General features: G+C 39.3%; 1 protein-coding gene across 10 annotated transcripts in view; it reads right to left on the bottom strand.

The window, feature by feature from the left end:
- Positions 1 to 3,718: 3,718 nt before the first annotated feature.
- Positions 3,719 to 26,752, bottom strand: part of AHCYL2 (adenosylhomocysteinase like 2) — a 163,992-nt gene continuing 140,958 nt past the window's right edge. For 6 of the 10 annotated variants that reach the window (XM_013050557.2, XM_013050559.2, XM_013050571.2 and 3 more), the window contains 10 exons: positions 22,888 to 22,951; positions 22,329 to 22,417; positions 19,880 to 19,950; positions 17,252 to 17,346; positions 16,736 to 16,822; positions 10,526 to 10,624; positions 8,766 to 8,834; positions 8,585 to 8,663; positions 7,187 to 7,307; positions 3,719 to 6,785 (listed from right to left, as the gene is read on the bottom strand). In XM_013050557.2, coding sequence (XP_012906011.2) covers positions 6,779 to 6,785; positions 7,187 to 7,307; positions 8,585 to 8,663; positions 8,766 to 8,834; positions 10,526 to 10,624; positions 16,736 to 16,822; positions 17,252 to 17,346; positions 19,880 to 19,950; positions 22,329 to 22,417; positions 22,888 to 22,951 — 781 coding nt within the window. In that variant the 3' untranslated portion in view covers positions 3,719 to 6,778. The other 4 variants (XM_004741774.3, XM_013050565.2, XM_013050580.2 and 1 more) reach the window with 2 other exon arrangements.

Raw genomic sequence — 26,752 nt, 5'->3', positions numbered from 1 at the left:
ATTTATATAAAAAACGGTTTATTGTAAATATTTAGGCTGTCTGTGTTGGTAATTAAAAGTCCCCAACAAGCAGCCTGAGGGGAATGGGTGGAACAATATGGGTGGGATTGGGGGAATTGTTGAGCTGCCACTTTGTTCCAGGCATGGCACTAGACACTTTCCAGATATCATATGGTACTTCATTCTGACAGGCTGTTTTCACTAATCCTGTATTACTATTGAGAAAACCAGGACTCAGAGATTACTCCTTGCAGTTCCCAAGGTATCATATTCTATCTTGTCTCAGTGTCTTTGCAGTTCTTTCTCTCTGGAAAAAACTTTCTGCTCTTCTTGGCTAACTTCTGTTGTTCCATGAGGATTCTATTTGTTATTACCTCTGCTTCCAGAAAGCCTTTCTTTGATCCTTTCAACCCATTCAGGCTGTATTGTGTCACATTAAGTCTGCTTGGATTTAAAATTCTTATATTTTCTACTATATCCTCAAAATAAGAGGCTCAAAGGAATTTCCGCCTTCCTATATCTTAGGGGCAACTCTCTTAATAATTCTTTTTTTTTAATTTTATTTTTAAGTAATCTCTACACCTAACGTGGAGCTCAAACTTACAATCCTGAGACCAAGAGTTGTATGCACCACCAACTGAGCCAGCCAGGCACCCCAAATCTTCTTCTCCTCCCCCCCCATACTTTTTTCTCCTAGTTGGTGGGTGACAGACCACGGCAGAGTTAAAAGAGAGAACTTTTTGGAGCTTTCTCAGTTCCTTTCTTTTCTATCCCCAACATTTCCTTACTGTGTCCACCCAATCATCTTCCCTTTCCTCCCCCATTCCCCCCAACCTGAATATAAGTTCCTTCAAAGTAAGGCCAAGTTCTGTTCATTTTGTATACCTCATATAGGTATGTTTAACACAGGGTTTCTGTAATACTGACTCAAAAATTATTTGTTGTAGGGAGCTGTCCCATGCATTGTAGGATGTTTAGCAGAATCCCTGGCCTCTCCATACTAGTTGTCAGTATTAGTACCCTCCCCCAAGTTGTGACAAGCAAAAGTTGTCTCCAGATACTGCAGATGTTCTCTGAGGAACAAAATCTTCTGCAGCTGAGATCTACTGGTTTAACATAATTGAACTGATATGAATTTCCAAGGAATTCCATGGCTCAAGACCTTAACTATTTGATTTTGGAATATTTTTCAGGGTATAATTTGTTAAACTCTAAGATTCACACTCTGCTTTAAAATTCACAACCCACGCCTAGCTCATCACTGCTGCAATGTGGTAAACCTGCCACAGCACAGCCCATTGGCGTTTCTTAATAAAAGAATTAATTATTCTGTCTTCCTCTTCCCAATTGCTGTTCTCCTAAGCAGTTAAGAGTTCTAGGATTGACAGGCCCAGAACTTCATAGTTCTTTTGTAGGCCTAGTCAATCAGCAGAATTCTCAAACAGGGGTGGCAGATAGGATTGGCCAGTTTTGAGGTTTTGTTCCTTTTCCAGTCTAACTCTTGGGCAAAGGAGCAAAGCCTCAAACTGGCTTCAATAAGGAGTAGGACTGAGGACATCTTTCAAGTCCCCTCTGGCCTCGATGCAAAGCCAATTGCTGAGCCTGGAGCTCCATCTGGCTTCATTTTCAGAGTAGGGGTTTGGAAAACTGGTGTTAGGGAGATTGCAAAGAATCAACACAAGAGACTTGGGTCTGTTATCTTTCCCACACCTCAGTGGAATGGGAAACAGTAGAGATCAGACATTTGTCTGTTCCTTATAGGCCCAGACTTTCAGAGGTTGTCATAAGGACTAAGATATCTGGAAAACAATTCCTGGAAGAAGTAACAAGAAACCACGGATTAACTGAGAACTTTGAAACTATAGGCCATGGACTTAGTACACACTGAACTTCTTTAAGCTTATTTGTCAACAAAGATGTGGTAGTTATTAGTAACCAATGACCACAGAGGCATCCACATATATAGCTGAAAGCTAATGAGGGGCTAGTCTACAAGTTTTTCCACGTTGCAGAGATGGCTCCAATACTGTTATTTTTTTAAATCAATTCTACCACTTTTCCTTGTCCCCAAACTCAGGCATTTGGGGGCTGCTGGCAGAGGGTTGGAGGTATAAATATTTATAGTTACAAAGACTGAACATATCCTCTTCCCCATATAAGTGCTTGACTTTAATCCATGGAGGTCAGATACTAGATTAAATAGATAGCACCTGTTACAGAGGGAGCTTAAAAATAAGATGCAGAAAGTCTTACAATACTCAAGTTTGGATGACATTGGGCAGCCAGGATGATGTAGTAGAAAAAGGACAGAGTATCTTCCTCTCCTATCAATGGCACAGGCAACAGAGGCTGTGGGACCCTAGACTGAGATGAGGAATTGATGTAGCATCAATGTGTGCCAGCTTTTTAAGCAGCATTTAAAAAATTAAATCAGGTGTTTAAATCCTTGCCCTAGGAGACAAGGATTAACCATTTCATAGGCAGGAAAACTAAGGCTCCGATTGGTTCTATTATATACATAAATTATACAACTTATAAATGGAAATGCTAGATTAGACTCAAAGTCTAATCTCTTTCCATACAAACCACAAGCTAGAGAAATTTCACAGCAGTGGGTAGTCAGGGCTTACCCTGAGTTTGAAACTAAGACCCAGGCATCAAAGTCCCATCTTTTACAGAAGAGGACTCAAGCCCTGCTCTAAGGGGGTGAACCTGCCAGCTGGCTCACAGGCTTCATTGCTAGCCGCTGCTTTCTCTTTCTCCTCAACTGGCATGGCACCAGCTTTGAGCCATTACCAACTGCCCAGACTATTTTAGCTCTTAGTTTAGATAAACACAAGTCAAAAGTAGCAGAAGATTCTGAGAGGGAAGAAAACATCTTGCCTACAGGAAGAACTAGGTTAGATTGTCAACTAAGAAAATGGCCACTCTACTGGCAGTTTAGAAAGACACAGTTGGATTTAATCTTCCAGTTACTGATTTAGTCAGGCAAAAGCTGACTTGGAGACAAATTTCTGCCGGATTATTTCTTCAAAACTTTGGTTGGATGTAGTCAGGTTCTGGGTGTCAGGGCCTTTTAATCCCAAACCATGGATGCTGGCTGGCTTCCTGTGCTCTCCAGTTAAGGGCAGCACACAGAGAATTTGGGGGGACCTAGAACCAGATATTTCTCTGCCTTAGGCCTACACTTCTCAACTCCCCAGGGTGATGGTTATTTTCTTTCTTTTTTTAAGATTTTATTTATTTATTTGAGAGAGTGTGTGTGCATGTGGTAGGGTGTGGACAGAGAGAGAGAAAGAGAGCATGAATAGGGGGTCAGAAAGGGGCAGAGGAAGAGAGAGAAGCAGGATTCCCACTGAGCAGGGAGCCCCATCTGGGGCTAGAGCCCAGGACCTTGGGATCATGACCTAAGCCAAAGGCAGACGCTTAATGACTGAGCCACCTAGGTGCCCCAGAAAGCAGGTTCCTTACACACATAACCAGGGGGCAGGTTGGGGGGGTAGATATTAGTGGAAAAGCCCGCCATGGAATAAGGGACCCAAGGCTAAGGCCATTTAAACATTTAAATGTTTAAACATTTAAACATTATTGGTAGCCTATTGGTAAGATGCTTTTTTACATCCTTATCCTGCAGCAGGCTCTCCAGCCCATTGCCTAGAAACATCTCTCACTCTGAATTTATAGTTCGCAGAAACAAGGAATACTCTCAAGACAAGAATCCATTTTAAGAATATTTTATTTATCTTTTGAGATTACATAGTCATTATTGCTGATCTAATACAATCACTTAGACATAAAGATTTCCAAGAGCCTCTCAGAAATGGCGATTCTTAGAGGTTTTATTTCCTTTCAGTAAGATGACAATGAGAACTAGATGATTATATATATAATATATATATATATATTATATATATATAGTTTAGTTTATCGTCTACGTATAATTTGCTGGTGTTGCCTATTTTCTTTCCATAATTTTCCATTATTAAAAAAGCGTAATGCAACAATGCATTTTGATTTCTTTTTTTTAAAACCATGACAAAGTTAATTTTGAGAAAACCACAGGAGCAGCAGTTTCAGATCTGTTCAGAGAAAAGCCAAGCAGCAAAAAAGCTCTGCAGGAGTATGTGGCCATGGGGAGCCGTGCTCATACAGGAGGGTAGGATGAGGAGGTAGGAGGGCAGACAGAGAAGGTAGACCAGATACCTTTTTTCTTTTTTAATGAGAAACAAAACAAAACAAAACCCTGATTTTCCATTAAGAAGGCAAAAAAGACCTTGAAAACTAGTACTAGTTCATCGTAGAAAAAATTGTAAGTATCCTCACTTGCCAGGGCCATAAACAAACAGATAATTAGTCTTCTTTCCCTAAGATGCATCTCAAGTGAGAGTTTGAGGGAAGAAGATAGATTTGTTCTGGTTTCAACGGTAGAGGGAATGACCAAATTCCAACATTAAAATAGAACCCAAATACTCAAGAGGCCTGGGCCTCCCACTTCTTAATGGTTGCTAACATAGGGTCCCCAGAGAGAAAGGAAAAGAGGTCATCTGAAACTCAGAGGCAAATATCTCAATATCTCATCATGGGCAACAACACTGGCAACTTAGGTGTCTCCTTTTTTATTTGCCATGGGTCTCTTTACTATAGCAAGGCAGGTATGCTTGGTCATGATCAGTATGTAGTAATACTGCTCCAGAGAGCCAGGCTTTACTGAGAAACAGAAGGTTATGATTTTTTGGTTTAAGAACATAATAGGCTAGAGTCCAGATATCTGCCTAATGGAATCTGCCCTTGATGTAAGATGAGTTATGAAGATCTGTATCCAATTAATTAATATGAAAGAGATCCAATTAATTAATACAAAACTCAGAGCTGGGTAGGCGAAAGAAGAATTGAGTGGCCTTGTGGAATTTTCAGCATTTACAATCTTCCTCATGAAAGAATATAGCCATGTATGTGGCAGGCACCTTTCCACTATGTGCTAAGACATACAGCCTCTAAGGGACCAGGCATTATGGGCTGAGGCTATATACTACTTAATGAGGCAAATAGCCATTTACCCAAAGCCCACCTCTCTACCTACAAAAGGAAGGTCACTTCCAGAATAGCTCTGAAAGTATATGTGAAGACCAGGAGAAGCTGAAAAAGGTGGAGGCAGGAGAAGAGAATCAGGGTGGGATGATGCTGGCTGGCCTGGTGGTGTTTCCTTGAGTCACCTTGGTCTTGAGACTATGAGGCAGACCAGGGAAGGAAAAAAAATGGGAAAACAAACAAGCAAGCAAACAGACATGAGAGTGTTAAAGAAGGTGGTCAGGTGGGAAAGGGACTCACTTCATTCAAGACTTCTAGGGGCACCCCAAACTTACTGTTAGAAACAGTCTCAGTCTGGTGCCAATGAAACTCTTAAGACCAACAGGTCAGTCTCCAAAAGGTATCCAACTCTCATGTGAGACATAAAATTTCACACTGCTCACATTACTAGTTTTTCATAATGTTGGAGTTACTCAAGAAACCACCTCTGAAATATAGAATCCTAAGATGGAAGAGACAGGAACATAAAAAATATACCCCAGTAGAGAAGAAAAACCACAAACTAAATCATAGAGATACCAGATCTCAGTTTCATCAATGGCAACGGCCAAAGAAATGAATGTCTGAGGAGGTTCAAACTAGTCAAACTAGCTTTAATCATCTGGACACAGTTTGTAGTGTCATCTCTGTATAGCTTAGCCAGGTAAGCTGCAAAGCCCTTCCCAGGAGACAAATACATTCTACTTCTTTAGAGTGTCAGGCTGCAGGCCTGAATGGTTGGTTCCACTTCCAAAGCCCTACACCTCCCACCCCCAAATCCATTGGAAAGTACATCTTTCCCTGTTCCATTTCAAAAGCAGTTTTAGACAATAAGAGAAAATTTCAGGAAGCAGAGTTTCACAACAAGCTCTCCTTTTCTGAGACAGTGTCAGTCTAGAGGGAACCTCCCGGGAAACTGTTCAGTTAAAGAACAAGTAAAACTATGGATCCCAGTGGGGCTGGCCCTCACTTCCTGGGCAAAGGTTACTTGGGTTACAAAGATGGCAAAAACAATGTCTGACAAACACCAGAGCTGCTGAGGAAATAATGGAGGCACATTCCTCTTGGAACCAGAAAGTGTTAAAACACACATGAATATTCAAGGAAGAAAGGGGTCTTCAGGAAGGAGACTCCCAGTAAGCACAGGCATAGCTAAGTTCTTGGTGTAGCTTGCCAAAGCCATAACATTCCTTCCTTCCTAGTCATTTTATAAAGAAGGCAGTGATAGTGATGGTCAAGGCTGGGAACCCAGGCCATGTTAATTCAGTGGCTTCCAAAAGGCCTCACCTGGGGAAGGGCCAAAGCTGAGAAAGGCAGCTGCTGAAATTTATTCCGGAAAACCCCAGGGAACAAGGAGTCTGGAATCCCTGGACTAACTCCTGAACTTGGACAAGAGACAAATGGCCATTGTTGAGGATTCCAAGTTAATGGGGAATGATGCAGAAGATGCACTGGGAAGGTTACCCCATAGCTTTCCTTCCTCAGCCTGTCCTTTGTGGCTTTCACAGCCCTCGGGGCAGTAACCACACTCTGGGCCAAGGCAAGAGGCACAGGATTCTAGATTTTAATAAATAAATAACCTAACATATAGGGTGAACACGGCGGGCAGCTGATTGGAGAAGCAGTTTGCTGGGTTCTTTCCTATATAGGAGTGGAGAAAAGACTTGGAGTTCTATTCCTTAAAATTTCTTCTGGCTTGAATTACAGGAACTTAATACCTAGAGGGAGAAAGAAAGATGAGACTGTGATGTTATCAGTTTGGGAGAATGCTGGGACATGAAGAGCCCACCTAAAGGGATAGAGCAGCAAGGAGGCAGGGACTTTTCTGGGGTGTATGTTGAGGGCAGATACTTGGTGATGCCCAGTATTTCTCCATAAAGAGGTAAAAATCGTATCAAGAAGATGAAATGGAGAAAGGCAAATTCAGAAAAGGGAACACTATTTAATGTCTGAAGAAGGCCTCAAAGAGTCCCTTGGGGGTGGCAATGAAGGGAAGTAGGTTTCTTTTTCTAAGTTCACGTAAATGTGAAAGATGCAAAGACCAATTAGGACCAATTCCAGTGCAGAAAGCTCTTTTCTACCCGGGCTTCCCTGTCTTCTGGGGGGGGACCCAAGGCACCTGTAATAATTAGGCTTGAAGGGCCCATTCTTGTTGAGTCCCAGATACTTGGCCTGTTCATCCGTCAGCTCTGTCAGGTGGGCATCAAAGGTGGGCAGGTGTAGGCTCGCCACATACTCATCTGGAAGAGACCACAGAAGCCCTAGTATAAACATTCATACCTCTTGTCTTGCTGTTCTCTCCAGGCTAGGCCTTAAGAAGTTGGAAGACACCTTCTAATTCCCAGAACTGAAAGAAAAATGCTCAACTGGTTCATGGGCCCAGAATTCTATGGAGTAGCTGCTTCGGTTTCCAGCCAAGTGTTTTTTAAAGTCCAAACATTTCTTTCTTGCTAGCTGTCTCATCCTTGAAGCTTCCCTTCTCCCCAGAAGGGTAAGGGAAATGTGAAAGAAGCAATAGTCCTTAGCATCTAAAAGAAAGGATAGGATAGCAGGGGACTAAAAAATGGGAAACTCAAACTTTACTTCTACCTTAAACTCTGAACTTCGGGTTACTCAGAAAAACGAACACCTGAGGATGTTGGAAAGGAATGTCTAATAATGATATTACATTGTTTGCTTTGCTTTTAGTATCCTTAGTTCTTATGGGTTTCTATTTACATTCTATTACTTGAATACATATTATTCAGAATTTTATGTAATTTTCCAAGTACTTGTTTGGTCTTCCTAACTTCATTATACATTCAGTCAAAACATTGTCCTTTTTTTTTTTATATCTTCCCAAAGGATATATTAAAGGGAAAATATGTCAACTTCTAACAGTCGATATGCATCTTGGGCTAAAGCAAAGCAAACTAGAAGCTGATTTATTCCCTGATTTTTGCCTCAGGAGTTTATAAACACACTGTAGCAGTTCAGGTGCTTGAGGCAGGTTCTTTAAAAATTCAAGACAGTTTAACGTTTCTCTTATATGAAACACCCACATAACTAGTCTTAACAGAGGCTATTCAGTCCTTCCTTTGGCCTGGGACAATGAGGTCTGTGTGAGAAGATGTAGTATGAGAAGTCTTCTTGGTCTGAGGAGAATTTGAAAGGGGCTATGTAGCCTAGAAATGGAGTAAGTCAGATGTCACAAGGTAGAAGATGAGTCCTTTTTGTTAGGGGAAGATTTTATTTCTCCTTTGAGACTTGCATATAAGATACTTAAGACAGAAAATCCTTAAAATTCATAGACAGGTACACCAAATCATAGCAAAATGTAATGACTTCAATAGGGCAACTCACATGGAAAATGTGATAACTCAGTTAGGAAGGTAACCTAGGAATCCTAGCTCCTACTCTGCAAGATACAGACATCATTTCTCCCCCCTATCTATAAGAAATTTAATGCCATGAAGTTCATTAGGCTCTGACTCTGAACTACTTCGGTAAGGATAGGGATGGAAGAGCACATGCTTACCCATTTTCTTGGGCAACAGGTAGACATCCTGCTTATAACGACCCTCAGGAGCATTGTAAAGCTCTATCAAGGCAAGAGCCTAGAAAAGCAGAGAGATGGATGCTGACGTGCCATTTCAAGTGAAATGCTGATGATCTAATGGCCCTCTCCAGCCCACTGCTTTCCCGTCTGGTGGCCCTACCTGAGTAGTAGCGGTGATTGAGAGCACAAATGTAGGCACTGTGGAGCAGCTTAGGTTCAGCAGACGGCCCTAGAGAGCAAGGGTTAAGACACAGATGGGTTAGGACAAAGTCTCTAGCCTTTCAGGAGTGAGGAACGAGCATAACTGCCATTTTCCAAATACCTCCCAACTACCATTGCTGGATAAAAAGCAGGTATTCAATAAATAGAAATGAACTGACTGACATTTAAGTGAAATTTTGAAATTCTGGAAAATATGATAGAAGGTAACAGATAAAAGATCTCTGGGATTATGTCAAAAAGGATAGAGATAGTCACATGATACTGAGGCTTATGCCAAGGAAGGGTATATTTCTCTTGAATTTTCTACTTTCTGCAACAGAATATCCTCCTTCTGAAATACTGGCATTCCTTTTAAAGATTGCTGTAAACAAGGATGTGGTTAAATCCAAGGGCAACCTCTCTCCACGTTGTGAGAGGAGATACTTTTGGATTTAGGAAGCTGTGATGATTTCTGTGCTTCTTCCTTAGTTTGGTTCTCCTGAATTCAAGGGTAGTCTCGTATTTCTACTGGGTGACTCAGAGGATACAAGAGGTAGAGACTACTGGAAAATGCTATCCTATCCTATTTTGTTTCCCAGGAAGACTGACCACATTTTTTGTTCAAACATAGTAGCCAAAACCAAATGTGGTGCTTGCTTTTGTCACCAAAATTACTAGATGGGACCTCCCAGGGCAACTGGAAATAAGTCACCAGATAGCTGGCTGATATCAAAGCAATTAATGAATATTTAACAACCTGTCCATCCCTTCCCTGGTACACACTCCTTTCTTGTGAAGAAATAATCCAGTCCCTTTACAGATGCCCTAAAGTATTTGAGAAGGTGGGATAAGGTGAAAAAGGTAAAGAGAACAGGAAGGATATTCAAACATAAATTTAAGGGTCCCTAGATGAAGACAGTATTATCTTCTGTATTTTCATATTCAGTTTCTTTAATTTAAAAAAAGGAAAGAAAACTGGTAGAATATAAAAACTCAAGAAAAGTATTATTATCCTCCTTGTTATTTTGGTATCTTTCTCTGAAGAAGAGAAACTGTCAAGGTCAGAAAAGGAGGGCACATCAATATTGCCATCAGGAATCTAAGACTAGGGAGAGAAGTTTTCAAGAGAGGAAAAGTGGCCAAATATTGACATGGAAGGCTAAGTGGAATGAAAGTGAAGAATAAGTCTGAGCCAGAAGAGGCCCAGACAGGGAAGTATTAATCACACAACCAATATATAGCTGAGTGCCTACTACACACCTGGCTCAATTCAGAGGAATGGTCACTCAAAAACATGGAATCTATGACCAAAGACATGACCTTCCCAGAGCTTGCCTAAAGTGGTTTAGTAACCATCAGGAATATCTGCTTTGTGCTTACTGATTAAGCCATCCCACAAATGACATTATCTCTGTAAGCATCACTCAAAGTGGCATTGGTTCTATCTGTTAATTCTTCCACAGTAATAGTCATTATCTGACTCAATCTGCAGAGTGACAGAGAGAGACAGGATAATTGGTGAAAAGTAAGGAACCAAAATAGTTTCTTAATTGCTGAATGAAAAGACATCTCACAATTAGATATAAAATCCAATGGTAAAGTAGTTGAGCTTGTACCAAAGAAGAGTTGAAAATATAAGAGAACATGTGGAGGAGGGAACCTGGGTATTACAGTCTCTCCTGTCAGGGGTGAATTTCTCTTACCAGTCTCAGGTCTTACCTCTGCCAGCAATACTATCCTCTTGCCATCAGGCCATATTACATGGTCAACTTGGGATCTCACTCGCTCCCAGGTCAGTTCTGGGGTCCGCAGACTTGCCTGGAATACATACAGTAAACATACCATCAGCCATGACTTGTCCCACTTCATGGAAGGGAGCCATTTTAAGGGGCAAGTTGAAAGAAGCAACCAACATGCCAGATGGAGAATACCTGTCCTGGGTTGGTTAGGACTGTTCCATGTCAGGGAATTTAATCTTAAGGCCCAGCCAGGGAGGGATCACTTAGGATGTCGTTCCAAAACATATAGTGTTGGCCCACTCTCTGCTGAGCACAGTAAAAGGTGCTATGGGAAATATGAAAGAAACCACAGACATGGTTTCTGCCTTCAAAAAGCTCCTACTTTAGCTGGGGACACAAAACAATGCATATGTGAGGGGGAAAAGCCTTCAAAAATACTTATAAAGCAACATGCAAACAAGTGCAAATTAATACAGAACAAACAGAATACGTAAGTGCTGAAGAGAAACAGAAAAAAGGAGGATCAGAGCTAAGTGGGATTTGTTAGATAAGGCTGGTTGTCCTAAATATAGCATACTGGGGCCCAAGGTTCTGCCTTCATGTCCTCGTGTCCCAGGTTCCACCTTCTCAATGACCGTGGTTCACCCTAAAGTTACAGAAGCTTTGTGACCTAAGTGCAAATGTGAGGAGGTAGGCTTTAGAGAAATGCTTAAGGGCAGAGTAAAGCTTCCAACAGCTCACCCTCCTTCCATTTCTGTATATATTCCGAGAACAAGAGAAGAAATGTTAAGTTTATTAACAGCAGCAATCAAGTAACAGTCACAGGGTTTAGACTTAAGATAACAACTTCCTTCTTCCAATAGGCCATGCCTAAAATAGAAAAGGAGTCCATATTCTGAAACCATCCATTGGCTCAGTTGGTTAAAATTGAGAAGTTCTGTCAAACAGGGGTTTTCAGACAAACAGAGAAACACTTTAGTTATATAATGATCATTTGCTGAGTACATCCTATATTCCAGGCAATTTATTTATGGACAGGGACTGTATCAACTTTTCCTTACCAATCTAGTGGGAAAGACAGATACAATTATATTTCAGTATATTTAGGACTACATTAATGATCTAGACCATTTTTAAGACCATTTCTTTATTAGGCAATGAGAAATATAAAATGTCTTGAGATATCAAGTTTCATAATTTAGTACAATCTTTATCTAAAGAGCAATTTTGTAGTAACTAATGAAATTTTGTATGTACCTAATCTCTGACAATTAGCTTCATCTTTAGAGCTCCATCCTATAGAAATACTTGCTCAAGTTCAGAAATATAAGTGCCTAAGAATGTTCAATCCAGTGTTATTTATAATAGCAAAAAATGTAATTTAATAAGGGAATGGCTAAGTAAATTCAGATAACCTCATACAATGGAATATTATGAAATTCTTATATAAAAAAGTAGATCTATGTGTGTTAACATGAAAACCATTCATTATTGTTACATGAAAAAATAAAGATGCAGAACAGTATACTAGTACCCCAATTCTATAAGTGTTTTCCTTCCTTCCTTAAACATATTTATCTTGCTCAAATTTTTATACTAAGCAAATATTAAAGTTAGAATTCAATTTTTTTTAAAATAAATACACACTGTAAATGGAGTTTAAAAAGAATCTGAGCGAACAGACCACTTTGGGAAGTTAAGCATATACAAGGTAAATCCCTTAGCCTTTAGAAATAACAACATGGAGGGCAATAACCTAGCAGAGCCAAAAGATAGTGCTTGGTGACACTGGTATTTTTTTTATGGAGATGATGGACTTTAAAGTAATTCAAGTTCTTAGAGTCTCATACTCTTAATCTTCCAGAGGACATGCAATTTTGGTGACTGGGAGTAAAGAGGTGACACCAGGATATGGAGTCTCCCGTTTTAGGAAGTCTTCCCTGGGAGAAAAAGATACTGTGGAATCAAAGAAGGAAGACTTTATGAACATCATAAAACGATCGATGCTTTGTTGGAGCACTGGAATGTTTGTGGTGCCAGCAAAAGACATGAGGTCAATTAAAACAGGGTTTGAAAAGAAACTAAGTTACATTATCTCTAGCACTGTCCAGGCAGCTTCCATAACCTACTAAGTTTACTGAACAGTTACACTCCTTGAGAGAAGGATTTCCTATGACCAGAAGAGTTTTAAAAGAGTTTCTCGGGGTGCCTGGATGGCTCAGTGGGTTAAAGCCTCTGCCTTTGGCTCAGGTCATGATCCCAAGGTCCTAGGATCGAGGCCTACAGCATTGGGCTCTCTGCTCAGCAGGGAGCCTGCTTCCCTTCTCTCTCTGCCTGCCTCTCTGCCTACCTATGATCTCTGTCTGTCAAATAAATAAATAAAACCATAAAAAAAAAAAAAAGTTTATCTTAAAGGGGGTGCCTTAGTGGCTCAGTCAGTTAAGCGCCTGATGCTTGATTTTGGCTCAGGTCATGATCTCAGGGTCATGAGATGGAGCCCCAAATCCAGCTCCACATGGAGTCTGCTTGAGATTCTTTCTCCCTCTGCCCCTCCCACTATACACATATCCTCTCTCTCTCAATAAATAAATAAATCTAAAAATAAATTTCTCTAAAAACATCCCAATATCTTTTCTGTTTATTTATAATCACTAAGCAATCTACCAGGAAAAAGGTTCCTTATGGAGACTATGTTCCCAAACAAGGTATACGTCTCACAGTAAATTATTAGCTTGCACAAATTGGTAGTATATGATTGTGGACAGTGCATATCAGTTTTTTTTCAGGGAGAACAACTGTGGTTCTAGCCCTGCAGAGTGCAGAATCAATAGCAAGTCTCAGGTTCTAATTATTTCTGGTAAAAACTTTTAAAGTATGTGTACATAATGGTTTAGCCACTTGAATTGTGAAGCTTACAATCACACCGGCCATCTAGGTGATGCAATATGGGTAAGCAAGTCTGTTTTCAAGAGAAAAGGAAACATGTGAAAGAAAGACATGGCCAAAAGGCAGCTAAGAGCACAATTCCTATCACAGGTTTGCTAGTGTTACAGCATTAATATCTCTCAGAAAAAATGCAGTTTTCTAAATGCCCAACTGCTTTGATGAGCTGTTCCTTCCTAGAAATGCACAGTCAACATCTCAAGGTTAGATAAAACTATAAATTCACACACACACGCACAAACACCCCCAGCCCCCAAAACCAAAAACCCTTATTTTTTTTGTTTTTGTTTTTGTTTTTTTTTAAAGATTTTATTTGACAGAGAGAGATCACAAGCAGGCAGAGAGGCAGGCAGAGAGAGAGGAAGAAGAAGGCTCCCTGTGGAGCAGAGAGCCCAATGCCGGTCTCGATCCCAGGACTCTGGGATCATGACCTGAGCCGAAGGCAGAGGCTTTAACCCACTGAGCCACACAGGCACCCCAACCCTTACATTTTTGATTGCTAAAAATATCTGGAAAAATATACTGAATCACTCTCCTTTACTGTTTCACTGAGGTAACTTATAGAGACTTTCTTTTCTTTTCACTCTCTACATCCAAGCCATTTAGCAAATCCCAACTGTCCTACCTTCACAACACATCATCTCCACGGCTTATCCATGTCATCTGAGCTACCACTCTCTATCACTGGAAATATGGAGAGGGCCTCCTATTATTGTCCCTATTACTACTCAAGTCCAGAAGCGTTTTCTTTATATCACAGCCAGAGTAATCTGTTAAAACAAATCAGATTTTGTCGGTCACCTGGTCAAAACTTTCCTGTGGGAATGGCTTCCTTTTTTTTTTTTTTTTTAAAGTAATCTCTACACCCAACGTGGGGCTCAAACTCACAACTGAGATCAAGAGTCACGTGCTCTACTGACTGAGCCAGACAGGCACCCGTGTGGAATGGCTTCCAACAGCTTCCCGGGTAACCAGAATAAAACCTGAAGTCCTTTTGTGACCTACAAAGAATGACATAACCCACTACCCTCCTTCAGCTGCCGCTATTCTCATCCCTGTGCCCATTCTGTTCCTGCCACAATGTCCTCTTTTCTGTTCCTCAAACATCAAGCATTTTCTACCTCAGCATCTTTTACACACCATTCTCCCTGAGTAAAATGCTTGGATGGCTTATTCCTTCAATTCATTCAGGTTTTTGTTCAAATGTTATCTCATTTGAGATCTTTGAGAAGGTCTCTTTGATCACCTTAGCTAAAATATCATTCTCAATGTCTCCACCTTGCTGTTTTTTTTTTCTTCAATCCTAAGCACTAACTGATGAAACTATCTGTTTATTGTCTGTGTCCTGCACTAGAATCTAAGTGCCACAAGAGCAGGGATGTTCTTCACTATTTCTTCAGCCAATAAATACTCAGCAAAGAACAGAGCAGTTATTCAATACAAATTAAACAGTGAATGAACATTGTGGTTTCAGTTATTAGTTGAGTTTGCTATTTCCTTAAATTTCATTTTCTATGTCCTGTGACACTACCATCAAAGACTGAGTAACTTAACTTTTTTGAAACCCTTCTGAGCCTCTCCCTTTCTGGACCATTTAGTTTAGTCATATACCTTCTGCTAAGAAGAGCACAAAGAGAATTAAGACATGGCCCGTGGCTAGTGTCGGTGCTAGATATCAGGAGCTACCTAGAATACCCGCAAAACTAGGTCTATCTAGTAACAACATAGTAGCCAGGGTGATCCTTTTGCTTTTAAAATAAAAGTCATCCTTTTAAAATGGAATTCAGACTATTATAAATCTGACAATGGTACCCTATTTCTCTCAGAAGATAATCAGGAGTTCTTATAATGGCCTCTGAGACCCTATAAGATCTGGTCCATTCCTTCTTTGACCTCACCTTCCATTCTTTTTTTTTTTTAATTTTTTATTTTTTATAAACATATATTTTTATCCCCAGGGCTACAGGTCTGTGAATCGCCAGGTTTACACACTTCACAGCACTCACCAAAGCACATACCCTCCCCAATGTCCATAACCCCACCCCCCTTCTACCAACCCCCCTCCACCCAGCAACCCTCAGTTTGTTTTGTGAGATTAAGAGTCACTTATGGTTTGTCTCCCTCCCAATCCCATCTTGTTTCATCACCTTCCATTCTTAATCTGCCCCATACTCATTCTGCTCCAACCACACTGGCCTCATTGTTGATCGTCAAACAGACTAGGCACACTCTTGCCTCAGGGCATTTGCTTTGGCGGTTCACAAAATGTTCTTCACCTAAAAATCCACATGGCTATTCAAGTTCCTCCAAAATTTATGCTCTTTGAGGGCAGGAATTTTGCCTGTTCTGTTCATTGACTCCACAAATGTAGAACAGCACTTGGCATTCAGCAATCACACAATAAATATTTATGATTGAAGGTATAATGTCCTGGCCTTGATCCTGGGATTACTTATGTCTGGATTGCTTTAGAGGAGAGAGAGCCATCACAAATTGAAGCTTACCTAGAAATCATGAGGAGGCAATAGTACAATGTACAGGAAACCAAAACAAAACAAAAACTGGCAAGAAGTATAAAAAAAAAAGCCTGAATTTTGTGCTCCCATTTAATTTTTGAATCAATGACTGAACAATGGACTTAAGTTCTAGTTTTCTGATTGAAAATCAGGGAAAAGAATAATGCCTTGTGGGATAGTCAAGAGGATGAAATGAGATAAGGTAAAAATATAAAAATTACATGATTATATTTGGAATTGTTTTTATTTAAGACCTGGAGGGTTTAGGAAAGAAAATTCCTTTCCCCTTCTCTTACTCAGAAGATTTCTCTTTAGATATCAGAGCATGACTAGTTTCCTTAAGTTTTTCCCATTTTGGGGCTCTCTAAGCAGATTAATTGAGAAAAGGATAATCATGTGCTAGATAGTTTTAGAAATACTAATACCTCTATTTAGTAAAAGGGCAGTATGTCACATAAGTGAAACTTAACAACAACAAAAGAACCATTCAGAATTTAAATTTCAATATTGAAAAAAGAAATTATTCAAAATTATTCATTGTAAGCAAAATAACCTGATAAGATAAGAGTAATGGAGTCATGCCACTCAGAAACCTCAAGGGTAGGAAGAGGCTTTGCTAGGTTGTTTTTCCAGCTATTTTTAATAACAGAAGAATAGAGCAGAGTTAAAAAGAGAAACCATTTAAAATAGATATTATCCAACAGACTCTCAATATATCAACTGATCCTTACCTGGTAGTGCTGAAGCTCAATCAGAGCAGCCCTCAGGGCAGATGAAAGCATGCTTTGCTTGAGCCATTTACCCAGAGAGAAATACAGCTGTGCCAGAAAAATGCCATGAAAATTTAAAACCAGAGTGAAAGATACTTTGGTAAGTCTGAAAAGAAAGAAATAACGCTTCTCTTAACTATTACTTGGGTGATGTAGTAGGACCGAGTGTTATGTTGGATTGGATAATTTCAGGGTGAATATAATCAAATCAGAGAACCAAAGTGAGAGATAAAATGGCTTACAGTGTAAGTAGGTATCAAGCTGGAGTGGAAGAAAATAATCTTTTGAAATGATTGAGATGGCTTTATGGTATCCACAAGTACAGGTCATTGGGCTAGTAAGTGAAGAGACTGCGGACAGCTCTGCTAGGACAGTCATGTTTAGGATGGCTGGTGACTCTTCTCTTTCCTCTTCCAGTTTATATTTCTTGGGAATGAGAGAAAAAAAAGCCCCCAATAACGAGTTTCTTAATCTTACCACATCAATCTCCGTGTTGGAATGTCCCATGTTACAAACGATGCAGCTATTCTTCATACGGTCCAAGTGCTCTCTGGTTACCACATTCTTGTTACCTTAAAAACAGAAGAGATATCGACATGGAAAGAAATGAAGTTGGACCCCTACCTCACACCATATGTGAAATTTTACTTGATCTAAATGTAAGAGCTAAAACTATAAAACTCTTAGTAGAACAAAGGAATAAATCTTTTTGGTCTTGGGTTAGGCAAAAGTTTCTTAGATATAACACCTAAAGTACAAGCCACAAAAGAAAAAATAAACTTGTACTGCAAATGATATCATCAAGAAACTGAAAAGACAACACACAAATGGGACAAAATATTTACAAAGCATATAACTGGTAAGGGACTTGTATCTAAAATTTATTAAGAACTCTTACAACTCAATAATAAAAAGGCAACCAACCCAAATAAAAAATGAGCAAAGGCTCTGAATAGACATTTATCAAAAGAAGAAGTACAAAAGAAAATGTGTCAATATGCACATGAAAAGATGTTCAACATTATTACTCATTACAGAAATGCAAGTCAAAAACCACATTAAGGGGTGTTGTGGCTCAGTCAGTGTAGCGTGTGACTCTGGATCTTGGGGTTGTGAGTTTGAGCCCCATACTGGGTGTAGAGATTACTTGGATAAAAGTACTTAAAAAACAAAACCACAATAAAACACCATTTCACACCTACTAGGATGGCTATAGTAAAAACAACAAATAATAACAAGTGTTGGAAAGGATGTGGAGAAATTGTAACCCCCATGCATTCTTAGTGGGAGTGTAATGGTGCCACCTATTTGGAAAAGCTTGGCAATTCCTCAAAATATTAAAAATAGAGTTATCATCATATGATCCAGCAATTCCTAGGTATATATAGGTAGGTAAGGATGGAAAACATGTTTGCAGGAAAACATGGTACACAATGTTCATAGCAACATTATTTGAAATAGCCAAAAGTGTAAACAACCCAAATGCCCACCAACCAATGAACTGATAAACAAAATGTTGTATATCCTTAAAATGAAATATAATTCACCAATAAAAAGGAATGAAATATCAACATATACTACCATATGGATGAAACTCGAAAACACTATGCTAAGTAAAAAAAAAAGCTAGTTACAAGAGATCACATACTGTAGAATTCCATTGATATGAAATAGACAAATCTATAAAAACAAAGAAATTAATGGTTGCATAGGGCTCAAGAAAGGTAGAGTGAAAGAATGCGGACTGACTGCTTATGGTATGGGATTTATTTTGGGGGGTGGTGTAGTTTCTGGAATCAGACATTCTACAACTTCACTAAAAACCACTGAACTGGGATGCCTGGGAGGCTCAGTTGGTTAAGTGGCTGCCTTCAGCTCAGGTCATGATCCCAGCGTTCCTGGGATCGAGTCCCACATCGGGCTCCTTACTCAGCAGGGAACCTGCTTTCTCTCTGTCTCTTCCTGCCATTCTGTCTGCATGTGCTTGCTCTCTCTCTCTCTCTGACAAATAAATAAATAAATAAAATCTTAAAACAAACAAATAAACAAACAAACACTGAACTATATACTTAAGAGGGTAAATTTTATGGTATGTGAATTATCTCAATAAAAAAATTAGATTGTGGTGATGGTTGTATTACCCTGTGAATTTGCTAGAAAATACTGAAAGGCATACTTAAAATAAGTGAAATGTATTGTTTCTGAATCATATCTCAATAAAGCTATAAAAAAAGATATAAGGGGGTTGATGCGAAGCAAGAACAGTTTCTTATGGTCCCTCTTCTCTGCCCCCATCTCACCCTGAGCCTACAAATATATTTTTAATCTTAAATATTCTCATTTTCCGTCTCTAAAATATAATTAAAAATAAAAACCAGTGTTCTAGGGGCACCTGTGTGGCTCAGTGGGTTAAGCCTCTGCCTTCGGCTCAGGTCATGATCTCAGGGTCCTGGGATCGAGTCGGGCTCTCTGCTCAGCGGGGAGCCTGCTCCCCACCCCCACCCTGCCTGTCTCTCTGCCTGCTTGTGATCTCTCTCTCTCTGTCAAATAAATAAATAAAATCTTTAAAAAAAACAAAAGAACAAACAAAAAAACCAGTGTTCTAGCATTTATGGTCCCACCATAAAGACAAAGTATCTCAGCCCAAGGAAACTAGCCATTTCTGCATATTCCTCTCTACAACTCCAATCTGTCTCCTTGGGAATTAATACAACTACCTTTCCCACTTTCTCTAACTATGAATTTTGCTCTAGGCCTGCTTTAATTACAGAGACTAGAGAGAAATATACTTTACTTTTGGAAGTAAAATAAAAAATCAAATGTACAAATATAAGATCTGGTTTCCCAAATAAAACTTATCTCTAGCCATCTTCGTGGTAATTACAGAACAGTTAAAGGGAAACTTTCCTCTAGGGATGACCTAGATGTTATATACTTTTGGTCAGAGTTCTAAAGAGTGGGAAGAACATGAAAGATTGACTGATTTTGTAGACTTCTGTATCTGGCTTTTCGAGTTTGGTTTATTCAGAACATTTCTGGTCATTTTTCACTTGTTCCATGAAAGCATTCCCAAGTGCCATTCCACTGTCCGTGTCAAAAGCATACCTGTACAGGTAATAACAATATCCACTTGTCGGATGACCTCATTTAATTTCACCAGTCGAAATCCATCCATACTGTAAAAATAGAGCATGATCAATTAACAAAGGCAATTGGGAGGCTTTTGCCACAGAACCTCAAAAGCTATCACTAAGTTCCTTCAGTACCTGCAATGTCATTTCTTGATATAGCTAGATTATTCTTAGCAGTGAAAAATTCAAACCATCTCCTTAAGTTCATACAGGACAGAAGTAAAGGTTTCTTTGCATCACTGCAACTTAATTCTTCCTGAAAACAGACCTAGGGGTTATCATGAGCTTCCTAAACTGAGTTCCTAGAAAGTGCAATTTAGCCACTGAATCTTACCCCATTGAAATTATTCTCCCCAAGATCATCAACAATCTTCTGGATAATAAATAAATAATAATAATAAATAATATATATATATAATATATGTTATATAATAAATAAATCTTAGACTCTTACACCACTTAATTCCTGCATTAAACATTATTTACCTTCTTAAAACTATACTCCTTAGAGTCCATGATACTGTTCTCTCCTGGTATTCCTCCCACTTTTCTGATTATTCCTTTTTAGTCTTACTCAGTCTTTAAGAGCTGGTACTCTGTACAGTTCTGCCCTGATTCTTTTCTTTATTCTTTCAGTATTTATCCATACCCTCCCCTTGACTGTAAATGACTCTTCTTGTTGGCTGATTTGCACAATCTATCTTTAGGTTAATGCTCTCTGAAGCTTCAGAGCCTTGGATCAAATTATCTATTGGATAGCTTCTCCTGGATGTCCCATAAGAATATCAAATTTATTGGGTTTCAACAAAACTTCATTATCTTTTCTGCACTCCTAAACCCTATTTCCTCTTTTGTATTTTCTTCTTGATCAACAGCATTACTGTTCACCCAAGTGTATGAGCCAGATAAACTAGAATGTCCTAGCTTACCCTCTTCTTCCCAGTTGAAGTTGTCACCAAATCTGGTTGTTTTTCCTTAACTCTTTAAAATCTCCTGAATCGGTACCCTGCTCTCCATATATGCTGGCCTTGTGTATGCTCAGGTCTTATTACCTCTTGCCTGGATTCCTACAGTAGCCCCTGGCCCGATGTCATCATCTCTAGGTTTATGTCTATCTAATTTAGTTTGCAGAGTAATTTCCCTACATGCAATTTAGATCAAGTCACTCCCTTGCTTAAAGTATTTCAGTGAGATTGCCTGTTCTCAGGATAAGACCTAAATATTTATCAGATATATGATCATTTTCACATAGGATTCCTACCTTAGATATTACCACTCCCCCAAATATATCCCCTCTGCCAACTACATTAAAGTATTTCGATCTTTTTAAATGTGCCACGTTCTCTCCTTCCTCGGTGACTATGCTCCTTGTGATGTTCCTTATACCTGGAACTTACGTCCAAACTAAGACATGACTTATACAAGTTTCAAGGCTCAGCTCTATTGACATCTCTTCCTACCCTGCCTCTTTGCTCTTTAGTTAGGTGCTTCTCCTTTGGCTCCTATAGGACCATGTACTGTTTACCGCCATCAGAGCACTTACTCCACTCACATTGGTTTTTGTGTACTAATAAAGCAGGACCTTGCCTCATTCGTATATTCATCTTATACATCCTAAGCACAGAGCACAGTACCTATCATACAGTAAGTGATCAGTTCATGTCTATAAGAGAATCTGAATCATTGTCTCAATCAGTATTAAAACATGTTAATGAACCCTGATTCAGAGAAAGCCAACAAATCTACTGGGGAAATTATGGACGAGACAGGAACTATTTTTTAACCTTTACTTTAGAAATAATTTCAAACTTAAGTATTACAAAAATAGTACAAACTCCCCTATACCCTTCACTCAGAGATAGCAGATTTTATTTGGATTTGCCTGATGTTTCCTCCTGAGGAGATTCAGGTCATACTTTTAGGAAAAGAGTATCACAGAAGTGTTCTCAGTGCATCACATCAGAAAGGATCTGATGCCAACTTATTTCTTTTTTGATCATTGTTTTCAGAGGGAGAAGGGTTGTGGTGCCTGGATGGCTCAGCTGGTGGAACATGCAACTCTTGATCTTGGGGTCATGAGCTCAAGCCTCACATTGGGTATAGAGCTTACTGTAAAAAAAAAGGGGGGGGAGGATTATATATGGAGAAGGTAAGGAGTTATTTGTTCTTTGGCTCAAGTCATTCCCTTTAAGGATTTCCAAAGGAATTCAAAATTTTAGCTTCTCTGATAATCTCTGCTTTCTCGGAGCAGAGCTACTTGATCTTTGGAAGAGGGAAGCTTACAGTTAATAGCAGCATCTCTAAGGATCTGGGCCCCTCTAAGATAAAATGTGGCATTAACCAGGCCATTCTCTGGTGATAGTTACAAGATCCCAATAGATGGTGGCACAGAGGAAAAAGCGAGTTTCATTTTGCATGCTTACCAGGCTTGAAGAGCACAGATGGGGTCGATCTCAGTTACATACACAATAGAGCCCATGGCTTTTAGGGCAGCACAGCACCCCTTCCCCACCTGAAGACGGGGGAGAGTACACATAATAAGGAAAGTCAGTGAGAAAACAACATCTCAAAGCTTCTGGTGAACTGTACCCCATTTTCCGCCCCCAAAAGCAATTTCACTGAATAGACTCATGCTTGGGGAAAAACAAGAAAAAACAAATAAATGAATGCGGTTCATAAACAAACTCCTAACTCCCGTTCAGCACGTGCACATACATAAGAACACCCACACTCATGATTTATAATCAAAACACAAGCTACGAGAACATCACAAACAGGGTGCTGGAACAAGTCAGAAAATCAACTTGAGAAAAAATGGCAAAAATGCAAAGGAAAAAAGAAACCAGAGGGCCTCTACAATTACTTTTTTTCCCATCTAGAGTGGTGAGTCAATGTATTCTCACATCCCTTAAATAAAAGAATCTGGTATATTTCAACAAAATCATATTTTATATACCTAGTAAGTGAAAAGTTATGCTTTACCTCTCCATAGCCACAGACCACCACCTGCTTTCCACCAAACATCATGTCTGTTGTCCTTTTAAGTCTAGGGGAAGAAAAACCATTAAATCAGAAAAATCTTCTCTCATTTCTCCTTTAAGATTAGAATGGGTACCTTTGATTTCACGTTTATTTGTTTGTTCCATTCTGAAAGAAAGCCTGGTTTCTGTGCTATCCAATGACTAGAAAGAAAGGTTGAATAAAATACGTATTTTCTCACTCCATGCTATCCAATCAATTCCAGCTACAGGTGAGGGTTTTTTTTCTTTTTTCCTCTTGTCTTGGGAGTGGTGCAGAAGGCAAGAAGCTGTAGACTGCAAAGTAACTTTTAAACAAAAAGCAATATACATTTATCATATAATTTTTGGAAATAGAATAAAAATAACATTTTTTGTTTAGGAGACAAAGCTCTAGCTTAATGGAAACATTATTCGGTTTTATTTAATGAGACAGAAATGTAGAAGATAACCTTGATAAATGAGTGCTACATTTAGCAGTGTCAGAAGGGACAACAAGTCCCTCATTAATTCCACACAGAGGGTAATAGGTGGCGAGACGGAGAAGAGCTTGGACATGCACAATACTGACTGCAAGAGAGAGTGAGCTTTCTGGGGCTGATTCTTTCTCAGACCTGCTCTACTTTTTTGTCTCTGATTCTCTATGAAGCTAGAATAAATGTCCTTATTGTTTTTAGAGTCTCTTGGAAGAACCTGTAGCAATAGGTTCTGGTTTCTCTTTGGGTTGAGCTAGTGTCCCTTCTCTAGGAATCCCTCATTAGGCAGAAGAAAGTTCTCAACTAAAACCAGTCTATTCTGAGACAGACAGTTCCTACAAATATTTGTCACTCTTTCTGTTCACTTATCTGCTTACCTCTCCTGTTGAAAACAGTCTATAAGAGTAGGAATCCTGTTTTTTTAATGATTTGACAACTCCTCAGGAGGAACAAGTAGAACTCCATGAGCCTCAGTGAAACTCAGTAAATAGCAAATACTATTCAGCCATCAAAAAGAATGAAGTCTTGCCATTTTCAACAACATGGATGGAGCTAAAGAGCATAATGCTAAGTGAAATAGCCAGTCGGGAAAAAACAAATACGATACAGTCTCACTCATATGTGGAATTTAAGAAACAAAACAAATGAGCACAGGGAAAAAAGAGAGAGAATGAGTGAGATGTCTAGAAATAGACCTTCTTCTTCTTCTTTTTTTTAAAGAAATAGAATGCAAGTTAGTGTAGCCACTTTGGAAAACAGTTTGGAGATTCCTTAAGAAATTAAAAATAGAGTTGCGCCTGGGTGGCTCAGTGGGTTAAAGTCTCTGCCTTCGGCTCAGGTTATGATCCCAGCGTCCTGCTCAGCAGGGAGCCTGCTTTCTCCCCTCTCTCTCTGCCTGCCTCTCTGCCTACTTGTGATCTCTGTCTGTCAAATAAATAAATAAAATCTTTAAAAAAAAAAAAAAGAAATTACAAATAGAGCTACCCTATGACCCTGCAACTGCACTACTGGGTATTTACGCCAAAGATACAGATGTAGTGAAAAGAAGGGCCATCTGTACCCCAATGTTCATAGCAGCAATGGCCACAGTCGCCAAACTGTGGCAAGAACCAAGATGCCCTTCAACAGACGAATGGATAAAGAAGATATGGTCCATTTATACAATGGAGTATTATGTCTCCATCAGAAAGGATGAATACCCAACTTTTGTATCAACATGGATGGAACTGGAAGAGATTATGCTGAGTGAAATAAGTCAAGCAGAGAGAGTCAATTACCATATGGTTTCACTTACTTGTGGAGCATAAGGAATAACACGGAGGACATTGGGAGATGGAGAGGAGGAGTGAGTTGGGGGAAATCAGAGGGGGAGACAAACCATGAGAGACTGTAGACTCTGAGAAACAAACTCAGGGTTTTGGAGGGTGGGAGGTGAGTGGCTGAGTGAGCCTGGTGGTGGGTATTATGGAGGGCACGTATTGCATGGAGCACTGGGTATGCTGCATAAAAAATGAATTTTAGAACATTGAAAGAAAATAAAATAAAAATTAAAAATTAAAAAAAAAAAAAAAGAAAAGATACAGACTCATAACTATAGAGAACAAATTGATAAGTTACCAGCGGGAAGGAGGGTGGGACCATGGGTGAAATAGGTGATAAGAATTAAGGAGAGCACTTGGGATGAACACCAAGTGATGTATTAAATTGCTGAGTCACTATACTGTACACCTGAAATTAATGTAACAGTGTATGTTAACATAAATAAATTAATTAGTTAATTAAATTTTAAAAATATATCAATTAAGTGCAGAGGCCTTTCTTATTGAGTAAAGAGAATAAGTCTAGCTGGGTTACTATCATACTCAAAAGTCATGGTTTAGGAGAATGGTCCTGGAATGGTTATCACAGCAAAGAAAATCAACAGATTTTACTTATGAGCTTCCATTGCTTTACTCTTGAGCTTTTCTGCCTCTCTTCCTCAAGGGATATCAGCTGCAAAGCTATTCATTGAAGCTATTCACGTAAGCTATAACACTTTTATGTAACCAAAACAAGGCACAGTCTATAAACAGATTGATGGATTGAGAATTCATTTACATGTACAATCTGTCTGATAAAACTATTGACTCTATAGAAATAATAATTAGCAATAAATTGAATTTACATTAAATATCTGCCTCCCTCCAAAAGATTTTAAAGTAAAAAGCTTCCCTTAAAATCTAATTCAAGGGACACCTGGGTGGCTCAGTTGGTTGGACGACTGCTTTCGGCTCAGGTCATGATCCTGGAGTCCCGGGATCGAGTCCCGCATCGGGCTCCCAGCTCCATGGGGAGTCTGCTTCTCCCTCTGACCTTCTCCTCGTTCATGCTTTCTCTCACTGTCTCTCTCTCAAGTAAATAAATAAAATCTTTAAAAAAAAAAAAAAAAAAAAATCTAATTCAATCCAGAACTTATTTCATCCTAGAAAGAAGGACAAGGGAACTAATGTTGAACACCAGATTCTTACCTTATCTTACTTAATCCTCTCAATAACTCTATGATGTAGGACTTATTGTCACCATTTTACAGATAAGGGAATAGGTGCAGAGAGGCTAAATAACTATTCCAAGATCTAAATGATAGAGCCAACAGTCAAACCAGGCCTTCTGGCTCTAACACCTGTGGTGTTGCAAACTGCCTACGGTCCAGACTCATTAGTAATGTGCCCCACAGGCCCACTCTTAGCTTTTCCATTAACCTAAACATGATAGAAACCATTTGGCTTGGCAATATTCTAAACCGACTTCATGGTTTCATGGAGGGAATTACTGACTTCTGAACAAGGATGAAGGATTATCTGGACACAAGTGTAGAAACAGAAACTGGGCATTAGAAGAACATAGTGTTTGGTATACACCTAAGTAGATTTTTCAGACTTAATTTAAAAGATTTAAAAGACTAGAAATGCCTCTGGGATTGACTTTTTGCTCACCACAACTTTCCAGATGGCCAGAGAATTACATGCTGGTTGGAATTTAAAAACTAGTAACATTACCTAGAACAGGAATACCAGGTGCCTTTTCCCAAATCATTCAAAGATTCTTAGTTTATGACTTTAGTTACTGACTTGCAGGCCTGATAGGGTCACAAAGTAAAAATTTTGCCACCAATAGATAGAGGCCAGTCTGGTTTTTTAAGTGAAACAAATGTACTTTGTCATAGGGATAGCAATGGTAGATCTGGGTTATAAAATACTGAGTATGATGTAGTGATAGATCCAGAGGTGCTACATGAATGATTTCTAGAAATAACCAAAACTAAAAAACTCAGAACCCCAATTCAACAACTAAGTTCATTCCAAAGACAACAAAATA

Source organism: Mustela putorius, unplaced genomic scaffold (genome assembly GCF_011764305.1).
Source record: "Mustela putorius furo isolate JIRA1106 unplaced genomic scaffold, ASM1176430v1.1 tig00003845_pilon_pilon_pilon, whole genome shotgun sequence".
NCBI lineage: Eukaryota > Metazoa > Chordata > Mammalia > Carnivora > Mustelidae > Mustela > Mustela putorius.
Note: the sequence above shows the minus strand (reverse complement) of the source record. Positions and strands in the feature narration are given on the sequence as shown.